The 18,843-nt window shown below is 35.0% G+C and overlaps 2 protein-coding genes across 3 annotated transcripts; both read right to left on the reverse strand.

Annotated features, from left to right (window-relative positions):
* Positions 1-188: 188 nt before the first annotated feature.
* Positions 189-4,035, reverse strand: LOC145631435 (small COPII coat GTPase SAR1A-like). Its single transcript, XM_081683505.1, has 3 exons — positions 3,760-4,035; positions 3,541-3,672; positions 189-701 (listed from the first exon to the last, which is right to left on the reverse strand). Exons 1-3 carry the CDS (start codon positions 3,886-3,888, stop codon positions 381-383), a joined length of 582 nt encoding a protein of 193 aa, XP_081539631.1. The 5' UTR covers positions 3,889-4,035; the 3' UTR covers positions 189-380.
* A 5,557-nt stretch (positions 4,036-9,592) lies between these two features.
* LOC145629983 (dihydrolipoyl dehydrogenase 2, chloroplastic-like) lies at positions 9,593-17,749 on the reverse strand. Of its 2 annotated transcripts, none has more exons than XM_081682224.1 (15): positions 17,283-17,749; positions 15,837-15,983; positions 14,828-14,962; positions 14,522-14,627; positions 13,560-13,684; positions 13,236-13,361; positions 13,072-13,152; positions 12,731-12,793; positions 12,569-12,646; positions 12,405-12,483; positions 12,177-12,277; positions 11,118-11,231; positions 10,549-10,662; positions 10,333-10,404; positions 9,593-10,108 (listed from the first exon to the last, which is right to left on the reverse strand). In XM_081682224.1, the coding sequence occupies exons 1-15, from the start codon at positions 17,586-17,588 to the stop codon at positions 10,094-10,096; spliced, it is 1,662 nt and encodes a 553-aa protein (XP_081538350.1). In that variant the 5' UTR covers positions 17,589-17,749; the 3' UTR covers positions 9,593-10,093. The 2 variants fall into 2 exon arrangements, with proteins under 2 accessions (XP_081538350.1, XP_081538349.1); XM_081682223.1 differs by having other exon boundaries at positions 9,593-10,065; positions 17,283-17,745.
* Positions 17,750-18,843: the final 1,094 nt, after the last annotated feature.

An 18,843-nucleotide genomic window follows, 5' to 3' on the forward strand; every position in this document is an offset into this window, starting at 1 on the left:
AAGGTTGCTCCTGCAATAAGACAGTGATCCTACAAATTACCAGTTTTTGTTGAAATAAATATGTTTCACTTCATGAGCTTCATTAGTGAGACTACTACAATTCCAATTACTCTTATTTAATACTGTAAGTTTCTTTAAAAGGAGAGGATGTGCACTAACACTAGTAATCCAAAATATTATGGCGCAACTTCAGAACAAAGAAACACAATAGATTATATCTTCCTTAGGGAGTTCCATATTAGCACAATCAGCATGACAAGATCTGACAGCTTCACGGTAAGAATTAAAGAATCAGTCTTACGAATTCTATCTGTAGTCACAAGAAACATTGAATAGGAGTAGCAACAGAAATCGAAAGTACAATTCTCTCAATTCTAGTCTCAGTTGATGTATTGGGAAACCCACTTAAATCCATCACCATATCCCATCTTGCGGACAATGCTGCACATGAATACTTCAAGGGGGCGGACATTGGAGCCCGAAAGATTCACTTTCCCCTTGCCTGTAGTGCAGTTGGAAAGACCCAGATGGAAGCGTAGCTCTTCTTCGGAAGCTGCATAAGGGATGTCAATCTTGTTCCCTAGGATAAGAAATGGAACATTGGCCAAGGCCTCATCTGAAAGTAAGGCATCGAGCTCCTTCTTTGATTCAGCAAATCTCTCCTTGTCAAAAGCATCCACAAGGTAAACAACAGCATCAACCTGAAACAGAAAAGAGCAAAATGATAAGTGTCGAGGCAAAATAGCAAGAAAATACTACACAACATGCCTGAGATAAGAAGCTATATGTAAAGCTCCAAGGTATATAAAAGCATCATTTGCAAAGTTTACATTAGAAGTGTGTATGAGAGAACAGTAGGTAAGCATGATACAAGGCCCTCCTCACTTTTTACACTTCCCAATTATATTTATACAAATACTTAAATAAAATAGCAAGGCAGATGGACAAAAGTGAACAAATTTCATATCTGCTAAGAAGCCTAAGATTTTGAAGAGTGATTCATTCTCTTATGTTGAGACAAGAGAGTAGTCCCTGAGAGATTTTGAAGAGTGAGTCAGCACGTGTCTCTGATTAATCGACAACAATGTCATAAACTACAAACCCTTTTCATGCAACAAAAAAGAATGGTAAAGAAACATTTTAACATCATTAATCAGCATTCCAGCACCCAATAAAGAACTCCTGCCTTTTGTCTGTAATTTAGTTCATCCTTGGAAAATGATGAGCCGGAGAAAGAATTCAAGACCAACTACTGTGACCCACAGCTCTACTTCGTAGGAGGCTGCACAACCAGCTACCTTCATACGGGAAAGGAACGAGCTTTGGAAAACAGACAAATTGCAGAGGTCTTTCCCGTCACAGAGACAGAACTGCTAGCTACAGCACGGGTGCTACTGGTGATTAGAAAATGCTTTACCACTCATCCTATAATTTAGCAATTACATTTTCATGGGACAATGTCAAACATTTAGGTAAAAAAACTCATGGAATCGTACAGGGCATTCCCTTTCTCTTTACAACACTGGACAGATAAAAGAGGGTACATTGACAAGAAAAATAAACATCAATCCCCAACCAAAAGGAACCAAGCCAGGGAACATACATGTAGGATGTTCAAATGCTATTCTCTATGTAGCACTACCTCCTCTGTCATGGTCCGATATCCCTACCCTAAGTTTCAGTTAGGCAGCCAACATCACACTGCTGTTCTAACTGCCAAGCAAGCGTATCAAAAAAAAAAAAAAAAAAAAAAAAAATCTTCAGAGGGAAGCGAAAAGCCTGCGGAAAATGGATGCTGCAGGTCCATCACAGATGTTTTGGAGAAGTTCATTCCATTTAATGAGTTGTAAAGAATGTAAAGTAGTAATTAGTAGCACAATAGGTTTTCATGATTAGACTTTTTGCAGATCACTTCAGCTGGACGGCCTCCGGACACTATTTCAGAAATATAATCATCAACATCTTGTTGAGCCTTTACATGTCACACATCCTAAGAGATTGAACATGCTGCTACAATAGAAATTTCCACAAGCATGAAATTAATTCACTTTTCCATAGAAAATCAAGATATTAATGGAAGGTCCTTTGTGAACATGCCCAAAAGATGGAATCCCTGCACATTTTAAATTAATGTAATCCCTCTGTTTTCTTTAGAAATACCCATTTTACTGTTGACTCTTGTTTCTAGAAGAGTTGATTGGGTGTGAGAAAAAAGGTGATTACTTTCTTACCCCCTGCCCTTTCTTCATATAATATTCCAGCACTAATTCTCTTCAAAGTGCTTGCTCAATAGCAGTTACATTTTCTTATACCCAATAATCAAATAAAACCAAAAATTGCAATATCACACTCAACAAGAAAGATCAATTTAAGAATTACACCTGGAAAACGAAGAGAATACAGGATTGTGTTCATGTAAATACATCCTTTTACGCCTTGTTCTCTTTACTTTAAAAAACAACTTTAGTCAAACAAAAGGGATCACAGTTGGTTTCACAGCTAAATTAATCTCAGACAAGCTTAAGTTTATTTAAATAAGTTCTGGGTTTCAGGTGGAAGAAGAAAGCCTTAAACAAACAACACAATTTTTCTAGCATCGCATTTTAAGATTTAATAGACTCTTTAGTTCTAATATATTGCATTTTTCTAGCAACCAGCGGTTTTGGGAATGGATCAAACATCAGATAACACATCAGCACATGAAAATTGTAGTAAAAGAATGGGTATACATTGTCTAAAAATAGTCTATAAAAACTGCATCTTCATACAAACCTTAAATTCTTCAATGTGCATTCAGCCATACACTATGACTCTCCATGTAGATAAAGTTCACCAAATTGTAAACAGAAAAATCCCTGCACACCTTTCTAATCTAAGCACAAAAGACTCATGATACTTTGCAAGTCAAGCCTCTAGAATATATAAAAAAAACACATGACAATCACAAATGTGCAAACACAACACCAAATCAGCCTCCCTCAAAAATAACAAACCATATTAGCCCCCAAACATCAAACCATATTTACAATCAATGATAAAATCCAGCACAAGCAGATTCCGGTAGTTCGAATTCTAGGGGGTTAGTAAATCACATATAGCACTTCAAGAACCCCAGTCATCATCATCGTCATGCACATCCTCCAGAGATAATTGTAAGCAATACATTATTAAAGTTTCACAAACGAGCACTTTTATCAAACCTAGACCTCCATCTTATACCCCAAAAAAGTTGGACTAGCTTCAAATTCAATTAAAATTCTCATGATCAAAAAAATGTTCATCAAATCTGCCACTCCAATCTTGAAACCCCACAAAAATTAGACTACTTTCAAATCCAATTGATCACCCAAAAAAGAGACTTTTCAGCTCAATTGACTTTTATAATTGCTAATAAAGCCCCAAACAAAAATTGGATCAAAACCAAAATTTGTCATAATTTTCGTAACTTAGCTATATGAACATAAAATACCAACATACATTCATCATAATTGATGATAAATAATAATATAAAGCAAATTTCAACAAAAAAAAAGGTCAAACCTTGGCATAATAATCCTTCCAAACTCTACGAGCAATCTGATGACCACCCAAATCAAAAGCCTTGAACTTGATTTTACCAATGCTCAGCTCCTCCGATGTAGGATGCTGAGTTGGCTGATGCTGAACTAATCGCTGAAAACCCAGAAAAAACCAAATCAATCAATCAAAAAAAGTCAAAATCCCCAAATCAAATAATCAAAAGCCCTTAAAAAAATTTACCTCATCTTTCAACATATGAAGGAGAGTAGTTTTTCCGGCATTATCAAGACCTAAGAAGAGAATTTTGGCTTCTTTCTGCCATAACCCCAATGATGCAAGAATTCCATAAAACCAATCAAAAAGAAACATTTTTTACAAAATTGGGGGTTTTGATTGGAATTTGAGGAACTGGGTTTTGTAGTGAGATTTGATTTGATTTGATTTTAAAGAAGAATAAGAAAATGTGAAATTATAGGTGGGGTATTATTGACGGAGATCTACAAGAAAGGAAATAAAAAAAAAAAAAAAAAAGTGAAAGTGGTTAGGTTTGAGATTTTATTTTTTATTTTTATTTTTATTTTTATTTTTCGAATTCCTTATTATTATGGTCTTTATTTTTTTTATTTGGTGCTGTGATTTTTGTATGTACTACATACGTAGTAATACATATGACATTATGACCTCGTTGTTCACGTTCTCTAGCTACCTAGTAGTGTTAATTGTTAGCTCACATAGTCACATTTCCTCAACTAGCTTGGGAAATTTGGAGCTTAGATATAGATAGGATCCAACCACTATGCCACAAATTTCTTTCTATGGTTATTAACTACTTGTATTAATGCCAACAAATCTATTTTATGAAATGACTTATGAGGGGTCGACTGATGTTAGTCCTAACTAAGGTTAGTCATGTGTATGGTAATAATTTAATGACAACGGATAAGTGATAACTGGTAACTAAAGAGAAGATAGATATGATAGGAAAATGTACACTATTTTTACTGTATGGAGTGTATAATATTGCAAGTTAAAAAAAATGGTCTATTATAGAAAGTGTTGCATTTAAGAAATGGAGATGGAAAAAAATTATGGTTGTTTATAAGATTGTGGGTGTGTCGATTTCATAGCCTTAAACTTTGCATCAACCTATGTATTAAACGGTGTTGCCCCATGTGGCATCAAGTAGCTTAATTAGGTAGCAATTTGGTTTTGTTTGTTAGCTTTCATCCAAGGCTGCAATAATGAGAAAATCCATTCTTCTAATTTAGATCTTTTGGAATGAACACAATGATGTTAGCTATCTTATAATGAAACCAATTAAACATTTACAAAAACAAACACAAGGTGCAACTTGCGTTTAATATACAACAAATACAAAACTCACGTTGATTCCTTTTAACAAGTCCCCATCTACAAGATCCAACCACTTATCTCATCCTCAATTCAATTTCACCACTCTTTGCATGAGAGGCCCCCTTATCACCATCTTCAAACTCTACTCCAAGGTTCTGTTCGTGGCAACTTGGCAATAGGATGTGTCATCCTCTAAGACAACAACAACATTATGTACATACTTTTTTTTTTAAAAAAATATATGCAACGCAATATCATTTATTGTTGAAGTAGTACCTTTTCACAATGCAAAATTCATAGGCAGCTTGTGGTAAAATGATCGCATAATCTCACATATTTTCTTCCTTATTCAACACTTCGATAGTTGTGATGTTCAACACATTACATCTATATCTTATCGACTAGCTCGAGACAATTAACATCAATCACTTAACTTATTATTATCATGTAAAATAACTCTATTTTACCTCAAAAGTTGTTTCTTGATTCATTATGTATTTCTCTCGTGATGAGTGTATCTGATGTTTATTTCTTTTTTAGTTTTCCTAATCTTTAAAAACAAAAAACACAATTTTAGTCAAATTAGATTAAATCTAAGCTGTTCAAGTTCAATTCAAATAAAGTTCAGATCTCTCTCAGTAACTTTAGGTTGGTTTCAAGTCAAGTTGTTGATTATCAGCTCTCAAAAATGTAACGTAACATTGTAACATACTAACATGAAACCATGTTCGATATCTCATTGTAGAAAGGGGGTTAGGATTTAGGAACTTTGGATTATGTATAGGCCTTACAATGTGATTAGACGGCCCAAGAGAAAGGAAAAAAATGAAAAGAGCCCAAAATCAAAATAATCCATTCTCAATTAGAAAAAGCAGCCATCAAAATTAGGGTTTCAAATAAAAAGAACCCTTTCACTTCCACATTTCCAATCTCTCCGCAAACCCTAGCTGCTGCGACACAAACCTCTCTGTTTGCAGGTTTCTCTCTCCTCTTTCTTCCCTCTTTCATCTTCTTCTTCCTCGATTTTCCATCAATTTCCTGCTTGTAATTCGATTTTAATGGCGTAATTTTGCTTTGTGAATCAGGTGTTCGCAGAACTCAAAAATGGCCAAGTCGAAGAATCACACTGCTCACAACCAGTCTTACAAGGCTCACAAGAATGGAATCAAGAAGCCTCGCCGTCATCGTCACCAATCCACCAAAGGGGTACGCTATTTCTCTGTTAATTCATCCTAATTATTCAATTATTTGAATTTTATGCAATTTTTTCGATTAATTTTGCTGATTTTTTTCAATTTTATTTTCTGGGTAATGTTGAAGATGGACCCAAAGTTCTTGAGGAACCAGAGGTACGCAAGGAAGCACAACAAGAAGAGCGATGAGGTTGCTACTGAGGAAGAATAGATGTTTCGTTCATTATATTAGGGAAGTTCTTTTTTTTTTGCTGTTAATGGATATTGCTTAGGGTTTTTTGTACCCAGATTTAAATCTATCTAAAGTTTTGTTCTTGCGATGAAAGAAGAATTGCCTACTTTGGTTTTGTTAATTTTAATGGAGGATTCAGACTATAATGTATTTGCAATTTAGTACGATTAGTTATTATGAATTACTCTTATTGAGTATTTTTCCACTCTATTTTATAATTGTTGATTTTGTTGAATATAGCATGATGGTACTGTTATATCGTAGTTGATTAATTTGTTTGTAGATTATAATGTAAGGCAGTTGGGGAGTAATGTATGTATATCGGGTTTGATCGAGTTTGTATTAGTCGTAGGAATTTGGTAATGTGGGGGCGGAGTGCCAGAGTAGCATTATATCGTAGTTGATTAATTTGTTTGTAGATTATAATGTAAGGCAGTTGGGGAGTAATGTATGTATATCGGGTTTGATCGAGTTTGGATCAGTCGTAGGAATTTGGTAATGTGGGGGTAGAGTGCCAGAGTAGCATCAGCTGAAGTATTGGTTGATTATAGGAAATTTGGTTGTGTTCAGTCTAGTTTGATTAGTCATGTGAAGTATTGTTGATTATAGGAAATTTGTGGTTTTGGGGCATTTGGGGAAAATGTATGTATTGTGGTTGAGTCTGAATTAGTGATAGGGAACTATGTATTGCTGTTGAGTCTGAATCAGTGATGAAACATAGAGCTTTGTGTTGGCATAAATGTGTTCTCTTCGGGAATGTGAATTTTAGAATGCGCCATTCCGGTGATTTGGGATGCCTAGTCCTTGTTGATTGCTAGTTCTGTTCCAAGACTAGGGGCGAATAGAGAAGTGGTGACTTTAAGTGATTCCCGGAGTATTCTAGTATGTTTTTTCTAACTTTAATGCTGTTGCCAAGCATTGTGGCAGTAGAACTTGATTGAGATTTTAGAGCTATTTTAGAATAGAGATTAACAGTCGTAATCACTGGAATTGCTGTGCAAAATTTCGGATTGAGGGGGTCTGCAATGGAACAAATTTTGCCCTGAATAACCTAGTTTTCGATGTGGTGACTGTATCAGTGTTTACGTCACACTTGTTAGTGACTTGATTACTGTGCAAGTTATGCATGCGGGTGATTGTAAACAGTGACTTGAATGTTCTTAAGTTCTGCAGTGACTGTTAGCTGTAATGGTAGCATTAGTCATATAAGTTATAATTTGAGCAAGTAAATCCTATTCAAGGTTGGCTCACCTAAAGTTTCGCAAGCTGTTAAGCTCCTTGTGTAGTACGTTAGATGCTTCTGATCCTGCTCATTTGAATACAGTTTTATAAGTATTTTCCTGCTCGATTTGCTCTAAATGTTGTCCATCTCTGAGCAATTATCAGCAAAGAAAAATTCAATGGTTAATGAGAATGTGGATGCCTTAACAAAGTTCATTTATTTTCGCATTTTTACGTTTTGGGGATGGGGAGTTAGATGTGAGCAAGATGATTTGTGAGGGTCTGAGGTCGAGTGAATCCTATGTTGTTGGTAGTCTAACATACCCTTTCATGCCAATTTTTATTTTTAAGTCGGTATTATAGATATCATCACCCTCGCAAGATATACTTGGTTGGGTTTGTGAGGGCAATATACAAGTATGAAGGATTCAAGAGGGAAATGAGGATGATATCAATTATCAGTTTGAAGGCGATTAAGAAAAAAAAGCCAATCTATTTTCTAAATAAATACTCGTAGTTCAATTTAGAAAATCTTTAATATATATCCAATTTTCCACGAGGGAGTTTTATTCACAGCATTTATCTTAAAGAGAAACTTGAATTTACCCATTTTCCACTACCATTTCAAACAAGGGACAGAAAAAGAAAAAACAAAAAAAAGAAAGAATCATCCACTTTCGTATCCTTGTCTCATGTTTTACCTCTATCCTCTTTTCATTCTAACAAATAATCAAATAACAATATGTTTGTGTTAAGGTTGAGATGAAATAGTGGTCGAATTAAATGGGTTGACGAAGTAGATCAGATTTAGGGCAGTTGAATTTTGATTGGTTATTTGCCTATCATTATGATGTGATTCACAAATACCCTTCTTTAGCCTTGAAAATCTGTCAACTTGAACTCATTTCCTCATCTTTAACTTATTACTGAACAAAAACTTTTGCATGCCTCCGTTTTACAATAATTTTATTGTACAACGAACAATTTGCGGAAAGTGACCCTTTTTTCTTATAAAAGTGACCCTTTTTTCTCACAAAAGTGACCCTTTTTTTTTCACAAAAGTGATTTTTTTTTTTCACAAAAATGACCCTTTTTCGCAAGAGTGGTCCTTTTTTATCACAAAAGTGACCCCCTTTTTTAACAAAAGTGACCCATATTTTACAAAAACGCACTACTGTCCGCCGACCTTCAAAAAAAATTAGGTCACAAAATTCAGAAGTAATACCTTCAATTTTTTCATTTGAACTAGTAGTAGGAAGAGCAATGGTCTCCTTCTTTGAAAGCTTAACATTCGACATTATATTCAAAAACTAAAATCAAAATAGAATTAACATGAACAGACCTTAAAATAACCAAAAAATACAAAAAATATGAACATACATACCTCAAAATTGGATGTAAAAGAAGAATTAACAAAAGAAACTACAAAATTAAGTTGAAAACCAAGATTGGATAGAAAAACGAGAATGAAATTGAAGAACAAAGGAGATAGAAACTAGAAACAGGGGTAAAGAAGATGAGAGAGAAAAAGAAGAGCAGAGGAAAGAGAAGAAACAGAAACAAAATAAAAAAAAGGAGAGAGAAAACATGATAATGGTAACAAATTTTAAATTTCACAAGTGTAGATTGGGCCATAACCACCACCATTCAATAACTTATTGTAAACCTGTTTTTTTTAAACTTTTGTGATTACTGAATTAATCGTCAAAATCAAAACAAAATATGTTTACTTATTAATGAATTTCTTTTTAGTAATGAAAATAGAGATGTATATTTTTGTTATTTTTTCCAAATAGAAAGTGTGTTCAAGCACACTGTACACATTGATACAAAATTCAAGTTACAACGTATATTGTTTAATAATGGTTATTTTATATGCAGCGCAAAATATGATCAAAATTTTGTTAAACCAGTTTACATCTAACCTTATATAATTTTAATAAAACAACTGGTAAAAAAAAAAGGGATTGGGGTTGGAGTCCTTTGGACGTGATCTATGGACAGGACAGCCATCAAGTCAACAGAAGATAAAGGGTACGGAGAAGAGAATGCATATGAAATAAATCTAAGGATGTATGGAAAGCTCAACTTATGAAAGCTTTTGCTATAAATATGAATTAAGAAAGAAACTTGGTTTTTAGTGATAATCAATTAATCACGTAATCACCCCTTATACAACTACAATGCTATACCTAATCGCGTGGGTAATCCGAAATTTTAACAAACTAAAAAAACCATTCCAATTACGCAGCTATATTTCCAGTGTTCTTGCAAGAAATTGAGCAGCAAATTAAAACACCCAATACAGCCAAACGCTGAAACTTGTAATCGTAGCAGATGCAAAATCATGCAATAGTACGTTGAAGGGCTGATTTCACTGCCAGACTACTGGGGCGAAAAGCATTGTCACTCTTCGTTGGGTGTCTTTTGCTTTCTCTGAACAATCCTCATACAAGCTATAGCCTTTAAAACTTTCTGTAGCATAATGCTTAGCCAGGTTCAGACTGCAATGGGCACTTTAGCTGGACTAGAAACTTGAGCATTAACCTGTTCCATAGAATAGATGAAAATCTAATTAACTACGGATGTCCTGTCAAAAAATTTAAAAAAAAAATTACCTACAGCTGGTATGGTAATTAACTGCAGATAAAATACTCACATTTTTTACCAGTAATTTACTATGTTTAAAATAAAATTCCATAAAGATATACTCTTTGTATGAAGCAAACAAGTCCTACATAGTTCTGATTTCAAAACGCATTTCAGAGAGAGTGCATTGGTTGGCAATCACTAAACATAGAGACTAGAGCTTACCTTAGCTGCTTTATATAGCTCATCTAATACTTCAGATAGTGTTGGGTGTGCATGAACAGCAAGCTTTAAGTCCTGCATAAAAAAAGAAATTCAATTGATGTCACAACTATTTTAAAAGACCGGAACATGCAATATCAAATGTGCTTAACCAAACGAATCATGCAACCAAATTGCACAAGAATGGCCCACCCAGATTTGCTGAGAACAGAAAGTTACCTGAATAGAGGTGCCCATTGCAATTGCATTTGATGCTTCATGGATGAGGTCTGCTGCATGCAGTCCAAATATATGAACTCCAAGGATCTCCCCATTGTCAGGTCTGTATATCAACTGCAACATGTCACAAAAGTACAAGAGAATTGTTAGATTTAATATCAGCTCTGCATTGATAGAGAGTTGTTTCAAGTACGACTTTATACCAATAAAAAAAGAGTAAAAAAAAAATTTCATTTCTTCTTTGGGAAATTAATAAAAATATTGTTAGATTTAATATCAGTGCTGCTGCAAACTGACTCATCAAGGCTACAAATAATTTGATTTTTGTTGATATTGTTTTTTTTTAATTAAAATGGATTTTTATCCACTTAAGTAGTTCTTTAGGCAAGTTCAGTACCTACCAAATAGCTTCCTCCCAAAGCGGACACTGGACAGGACTATGTGAGAGTAATTAATTAGGCAATTTCTGAGACCAAAATAATCAAACTGTATATGCAGGACATGTTCAACGAATGACAAAATAGGTCCACAGAAAAGTTCTTAAGTATACAAAGATTAAGGATTGAAACCTTAGCAAGTCCTTCTGCTTCATTTTCTGCCAGTGCCTTTGAATTGGCCTTGAAACTTGTCTTTGCCACACTCACTTCAAATCCCTCCTTTTCAGCTTTCTCCCTGGCTTGGGGCTGCAGAATCATACATAATTTTTTAAAAATCAATGGAGAACTTAAAACAGTCAGCTTATGTAAACCCAAATCTACAAGGAGTGGCGTTTCAATGAATATTTTATTAAAACAGTCAGCTTATGTAAACCCAAATCTACAGGAAATGCCTCCGCCTCCACCAAATACAATCACAAAACAATAACCTGCAGTTCAAATCATGCAATTTTGGTTCCAAAACCATATCATAGCTTCAGGCTGCCACTAGAAAGCAGATAGAATTTAGCTTAGACTAATATGGCCTGACTTGGATATTGGTTGACAAAACCAATTCAACCTTCAATCTATGATATAAAGTTATATACTCCCTTAGTTCCAGAATAGTCAAAACACGTGTCGATGTGCATAGTTTCAAGAGAGTTGTTGTGAATTTTGTGATTACTTTTCTATACCGATTTTCATGGAAAAGTGGATGTGATTGGAGACAAAGGGGTAGGCATTTTGTTATTATAATGGAAAAGAAGATGTAAAGGGAGACAATGGGTCCAAAAAAAGGTAAGAAATACGAGATAATAGGAAAGGCCAAACCAAAAATACAAGTGTAGTGGGAACAGATAGAAATGGAAAGTGTTCAAACTATCTGGGACAAAGGGAACAATTACAAAAAAAAAGCTGCAGCCTGGAAATCAATTAAGCCATCTGAAGCTTGGAACTAATTTCCTCAATTAACTCATACAGCAATTGACAACTTTATCTCTCCTTTCACAGCTCCTTTCACAGGTTTATTTAAAACGTAGAAGTGTCATACTATCATCTCTGATAGCACCACTTTAACTATGGTACAAGCTACATTCTAGCTTCTCACGAATTATAATTTATGGAATAATTGACCATCATTGTAAAAGCATTCAAGTACAATGAAACTACATGTTATAGCCTAAACACATTTCACGAACAATAAAAATTTACCTCAGTTAATCCAACCATGCTAATCTCTGGATGAGTAAAGCATGCAGCCGGAATACTTAAATGATTGAGAATATGATCTCTTCCAGTGACTTGTTCAACAACTGTAATGAAAAAGCACAGAGTTAATCCAAGTGCGGAAAATGGAATTGAATTTTGAGTGGCAGAAATAAGAATGTAATAGAATATCAATGTATGCATAGTATAATGGTCGGTGTACAATAACTCTACCTGAGATTCCTTGAGCACTAGCTGCATGAGCCAACATCATTTTTCCATTTGCATCACCAATGCAGTACAAGTTAGGCACCTGAAACCAAAACACATGTTTGGATATTTAGCTCTTGCAAGTTGCAACCAGAGAAAGACCACAAGGAAAGCACTGTCAGACATACTAGCTTGCCATTTGCATCTATAACTTGCATGCGCTCATCAACAGGAACATAACCACGCTGAGTTGTTGCTACATTGATCTGCAAGAACATTCAATTCAGTAACCAAACGCAGCAGGAGATGTTCATACTGTTAATAATGAAAGAATGGCTTGGATAACATACACTTTCTAAACCAAGATTCTGGGTGTAAGGTGCTCTTCCGGTTGCAATCAGTGCTGCATCAACCTATCAGAGAACATAATTTGCCAGATCTCAACAACCTAGGGTCAAGTAACTAGAATACTGAGCTTGTGTAGACTTTGCTACCCCATTTAAGTAGACAGCGAATTAGAATAATACCAAAACATTTATAATTGTAGGAGCTATTCAATTCAGCCTACAAGACCAAACAGAAATGGCATTCACTTAAGACAATAGAAATGCCATAAACTTATATAACCTTATACTTTGGCTGTACTTTCCCCTCCCTCCTCCCCCTTTTGTTCAACTTTAACAATCTTTACCTCCAAAGTTTCCTTGGGTTCCTTGGTCTTGGCATCAGTAAGCTCTATGGTGACTGGTTTGCCATCCTTTGCTGGAGTGATCTGTATAATATCATATTTCATAAATTGTTTTCTTATTGTTCCAGACTAACCACAAATGCTGCCAAAATTAACATGTAAATTACCTTTGTTGCAAAAACACCGGTGTGATAATCAATTTTTCTGGGATTTATCAATATTCTTTGAGCTAATTTTGAAACCTCTGGGTCAAATCCAGGCATTAACTGATCTAGAGCTTCGATGAATGTGACCTGTGTAACACATAGGTTGAGATAACTTAATACCAAGAACAGACATATCCTACCAAAAATCAGGTGCAAATGACCAGATATATCAACAGATTCAACACAAGTGGAAGAATCCCCAAAAAAATCATGAGGGAAAGTTGGGATGAGAAAAGCTAATAAGCATCAAAAACTATAAAGATGATGATTAGTAGTAATTGCTACCTCACTTCCAAGGGCTGTATAGACATCACTGAATTCAAGACCAATGTAGCCACTCCCCACAATTGCTATCCAGTCAGGCACAGACTCCAACTTTAGTGCATGATCACTGGTAATAACAGTCTTTCCTACAATGCCAGCACACAAATCAATTAGAATTTTGGAGTGAAGAATTATTGTTCCAAGCAGAAAGAAAAATGCACCAATCACAAGTATTATTACATCAAGTAAAACATACTTCCTCGATTCTTTTTAGTTGACATGTTTTTTACTTATGACACTACTCACAAACTCTAGTTTGACTAGCTTTAGTGATTTATAATTTTCATAAAATACAGTCATGTAGGACCTTGTTAGATTCATCTCAATGAATCTATTCAAAATACCAACTTTTTACTATAATATTTATTAATTGATATTAGATATATTGAATGTCATGGTTATGCAATAACGTGATAAAATAAGCGTGTCAATTAAATTACAAACAGAGGAAGTACAAATTTTTACATTCATCACTTGATTAGACATCATAAATAATCAGAACTTGCTATTTGCTAGGCTCTTCAAAGGTTCAAACTGAATACTGCCTTACTAATACCTTAACATCAATACAATTTAATCACCAGTAGAAGGTCCAAAACTTAGCCTGAAATCCAAACCAGATATCTCAAAAGAAATAAAGGGGTTGTAAGTACATATGGTGTAACCTTACCCTTGCAATGAACATGAGCTATTTCAGTCCGAACCTTTCTACAATGGGGAACTGCTTGAACCACTACTTCAAAGTAACTACATAAATTACATTTTTGGTATGATGTGTAATTTAGACGCTGTAATCTGACATCAAATGATTGCCCGATAATGAAACTCACAAATCACTTGTAAATAAAAATCTAAATGTCGGGGATTCTAAGAGGGGGGTGGGGGACAATTAAGCTAAAAGGATATAGTATAATAGCATTTACCATCAACTTCAATGCCTTTGGGAACAAGAGGAACTGAACCAGTGGCAATAATTATATCCTTTGCAGTTACAATGTTATCTTTACCGAATTTCACCTTTTGCGGACCCTGAAAAACACATAAAAATAATTAGCACCCATACGCAATCTAAATATGAGCAATCATATACAGCAAGTAAAGGCAAGCTAATTTCTAAATAATGTCAAGCTCATCTTTTCCTTTTCAATTCTCAAAGAACTTGCAATACTCAGAAGTAGAGGGCAAACAAATAAAGCAAATCAAAATGATATGGCAGGGTCATGACTCACCAGAATTGTACCAAAGCCTGTCAGTATATCCACACCAAGCGCCTTAAGTGAATTAGTCAGATTACCACGAATTTTAGAAGCGAGATTGCTAGCATGATCAGCCACTCCCTGTCTATCATAACTAGCAGCTCCAACCTGTTGCATGTCCCAATTAAAGAAAGAAGTAACTCAAAAAGGCTCTAGCATAGACTTCTTATCCGCGATTTCAACAAGATCTTTAGGCAAAAAATATGTCCAGCAGTAGGCAGGATAGCTACACAGCTACACCCAAATCAATTAATGGCTTTTGTATTAACAGACACAGATAAAATAGTTCTTTCTATAAAATAACTTTAAAACTAAATTCTAGGACTAAGAGACAGCAATCAACAAGACAAAGCTATCATCAGAGAGAAGTTATGGCTAGAGAAGCAAGAAGGTTTTATTTTTTTCTCCTTAAACCAAGCAGTTTCAACAAAGTATCCAGTTGTGAGAAACAAGTACCAGTTACATTTGAGCAATTGTATTCTGACAAGACAGAGTAGGCCAGGAGCACAGGAGCATATTATCAAATCTTACCAAACACCTAGCCCACAAGCTTAGAAATAATTTTAATCGGGAAAGATATAACAATTGGATAGGTTGGTATTAAGATAAGTTATAATCAGAATCCTTAACTTAAGAAAATGATAGTAAAGTAGTCATCTCTCAGTGCCAGCAAACCACTTAGACAGCAAAAAATTATTTAAGAATTAAATGTGCACTCTCCCATTCATCCAACCAAGAAGTTGGGAGTTCAAGTCCTGTATGTACATTCTATGGTTGGAAGAGGTATATAAGTATGGTTATTTTGACCCATATTTTCCTTTGCCTTGCAAGTTGTCACTATCCATACCATTCCATACACTGTTGCCCAATTGGATTGACTTGCCACAATGCAGGAGAGGGGGGGGGGGGGGGGGGGGCATATTGCTTAGCCTACACAATGCCTTTTTCAAGGAATAGGAGAAGCAAAATATCCTAATGGTACCTGTATTCCAAAAGATTTCAAGTGTTGTTCATTTCGAAGCTCACGCATCCTCCCACTCACAGCCAGCAGTGCTTTAGAAGGGACACAACCTCTGTTCACACAAGTTCCTCCCATCACATCGCCTTCAATGATTGCTGTTTTAAGACCCTGCAAATTAGCACTTCCATTATTCAACAATCTCTTCCAATAAAGTGAGACCAAGATTTATACAAAGGTCATGTGCCATATACTAATTTGAGTTACAAACAGCTAGATGAGCCATATTTCATTTTTCAGTAAGATTCAAATTTCTACAACCACATAAGTAAGAGCATCAGTACTTTGCTGCATCAATAAGAACCATATCAAAAGATCGATGTCTTCATAGAACAGACAAAATTCTGAAAACAACGCTCTTTCATTCCATGAATTTTGAAACTTCATCTATATCAATATCAATATGAGTATTAGAATTTGAAATATAGTTTAACACCGTCATCTTCCATCAATTACACTAGCAAAAACCACAAGGTGACATATCCAAGCTTTTGGTAGATAGTTCCTAGCAAACTGAAACAACCTGGTTCATTTGATTTAAAAGGGAAAAAGAAGCTCCCTTTATAACTTGAAGCCAATAATTAAGATAAGCTTAAAAAGCAAACGTTTGGATTGTTGTCATATTAGTGAAGGTTTTGAATATTTTCCGCATTATATTAGATAACGTGCGATGCAAATGAAACATAGTACTGATTCTGGCCAAAAGATTAAGTTGTAATATCTGCCAAAAGGCCAAGAATTCATGCTTTACAGGAAACCTCAATGTCTCTAACAAGGGTCCAATGGTATGAGGGTAGAATAGCTACCAAATTCTTTTTCACCTCCAATATACCTAATCACCAAGACATATTTGCCAATTAGTCCACCCAAAGTATAAATCTTTAATGCTTTAACCCCACCTTCACACTCCTTCCAACCAAAAGTATAAATCTTTACCACCGATTTCTCTCGATTCGACTACATTTCTACCATATCAATGCAACAGTAAGTCACTTGATAATATCATTATGAAGTTAACTCAAACACCAATGAATTTCAACAAATTAAACAAATATAGTATGCGTTAAAATGTCTATCGCAAAATAAATTTATTTATTTAGGATCAAAACGAGCATTATTATTCTTCTTTACAACACAACAAAAATGACCAATTATGCTCTGTTCAACAAAATCTCAATTCCACTTTCATGATCTACCAACTCAAAAACCTTACATTTTACAAACAACTCATTCAAAACACGACGAAATAATCAGCACATTCGCTACCAAATTCCGATGCAAATCACAACCACTATCAACTAAAATCAATCCCAAATCATTCAAATTCCAACAAAATTCAAATTCGAGACAAACATTTGCACAATATATCATCAAATTCCAAAAACAACACAAAAATCAAATCAATTCTACCTTCTCAACGGCATGAAGCGCTGCACCATGTCCACCAACACCAGCACCAATAATCACGAGATCATAATCGAAACTCTTAGGAGAGCTACCGTTGGTAGATAAAGCAGCAGAGATAGAATTCGGAACTCGGCGACTCGGAAGCGCAACTCGGCGAGATTTGACGGAGAAACTCAACGCTTCTCGACGAAGTCCGCAAAATCGGAGATTAACGTTAAGAGATTTAGCTGAAAATGAAGGAAAATCGAAGGTGTGATTTGATCTGGTAGTGATTGGGGAAGATGATGGAAGAGAGAGAGAAGACTGCATTGTGAAGGTTGAAGAAGAGATCGAAAATGGCGTTTTTTTTCTGGAAAATTTGAGTTTGAGTTTGAGTTTGAGAGTGAGAGAGATGAAAAAGGGGGTTTTGGAGAAGGTTTTAAGAAGGGCGGAGTTATCAAAGAGTGGCAGATAAACTACTCCTAATTTGTCTCTCTTGTTTTTTTTTTGGCTTTTTTTTTTTTTTTGGTCAAGGGAAGAGGAGGATATTGACAATTTGACAAAGTCTTTATCTCGAGTAGTTAGTATCGCGGTGGTGCGCAAGAGTTGTGAATTTGTGATTGAGGCCCTGTTGCCGTGCTCTGTCATGCTCCGCGGTGTGTGGAAGTCCAGTTTTGCTGTTTATTGTGATCTTTAATGTGGGAAATGACTCTTTTATTAAGTTTTTATTATAATTTTGTTTTTATTAAATGGTCATTCATGAGTGGTGTCTTCTAGTGCTATTGGTTTTCATATGATTATAAATTGAGTTAGATCTAATGACTAGTAAGCATGATTTTGATGGAGGTTATTTGTTAAGTTTTATTTATGTGAAAGGACATAAGTGGTTAGTATTAAACGCGAGTCTGGGCCGCACCCGCAAACCAAGAGAGAGAGAGTCCACTTCACAAGTCCAAGGAGTTTCCATCCCAAAACCAAATGGCAATAGGAGGAGTAGCCCCTTAGTATTATAAAGTGTTTAATTCTCTCTTCTCCAACCAATGTGGGTCACTTACATGTGGTGACACTTGAGAGGTTTATTCTTCAACAGTTTGCGCTTTAGAGCAGTTACAATTTTATGAGATTGGTATGAAATTGTGAAATTTTAAACTTTCAAATGGTATGCAGATTCGTTTTTTTTTTGTTTGTTAATATGATCATAATTTTTTCTACTCGTAGTTGATAATGAATATGCAAGGGTTATGGCTATAATGAAGAGTGCACTTAAATTATTTGCAATTTTTTATTGACATTATTTAGATTAAATTAAATAAATAATTTCATAACTATAATTAATTTAAGAAAATTATTTGCCTCCCTCTACTCTCTTCTCTCTTCTCTGTCCTCTCTCCTCTCTTTAGGGTTTTAATTTTCTTGGCCGTTTAGGCCGGAAATAGTCTAATTTCTTCGGAAATTAGACTATTTTCGACCCTTTTCTTCAATTTAATTTGCTTTTTTGTTATTTGATTTGTTTTGCTTTGTTTTGTTCTCTCTGTTTGTGAGAGTCTGTCCCATTTTTTTTTGGGTTTTTCCCAATTTTTTGGGA

This window comes from Chenopodium album, chromosome 5, assembly GCF_948465745.1.
Source record: "Chenopodium album chromosome 5, dcCheAlbu1.1, whole genome shotgun sequence".
Taxonomy (NCBI): domain Eukaryota; kingdom Viridiplantae; phylum Streptophyta; class Magnoliopsida; order Caryophyllales; family Amaranthaceae; genus Chenopodium; species Chenopodium album.

Coding starts and splice junctions, on each gene's coding strand:
- LOC145629983 (XM_081682223.1), bottom strand. CDS start 17,588: ATGCAGTCTTCTCTCTCTCTTCCATCATCTTCCCCAATCACTACCAGA. Junction 13,685..14,521: donor CAAAGGCATTGAAGTTGATG/GTAAATGCTATT, acceptor CTGGCATTGTAG/GAAAGACTGTTATTACCAGT. Junction 13,362..13,559: donor ATACAGCCCTTGGAAGTGAG/GTAGCAATTACT, acceptor TGTGTTACACAG/GTCACATTCATCGAAGCTCT.
- LOC145631435 (XM_081683505.1), bottom strand. CDS start 3,888: ATGTTTCTTTTTGATTGGTTTTATGGAATTCTTGCATCATTGGGGTTA. Junction 3,673..3,759: donor TTCATATGTTGAAAGATGAG/GTAAATTTTTTT, acceptor CTGGGTTTTCAG/CGATTAGTTCAGCATCAGCC. Junction 702..3,540: donor GGAAGGATTATTATGCCAAG/GTTTGACCTTTT, acceptor TTTCTGTTTCAG/GTTGATGCTGTTGTTTACCT.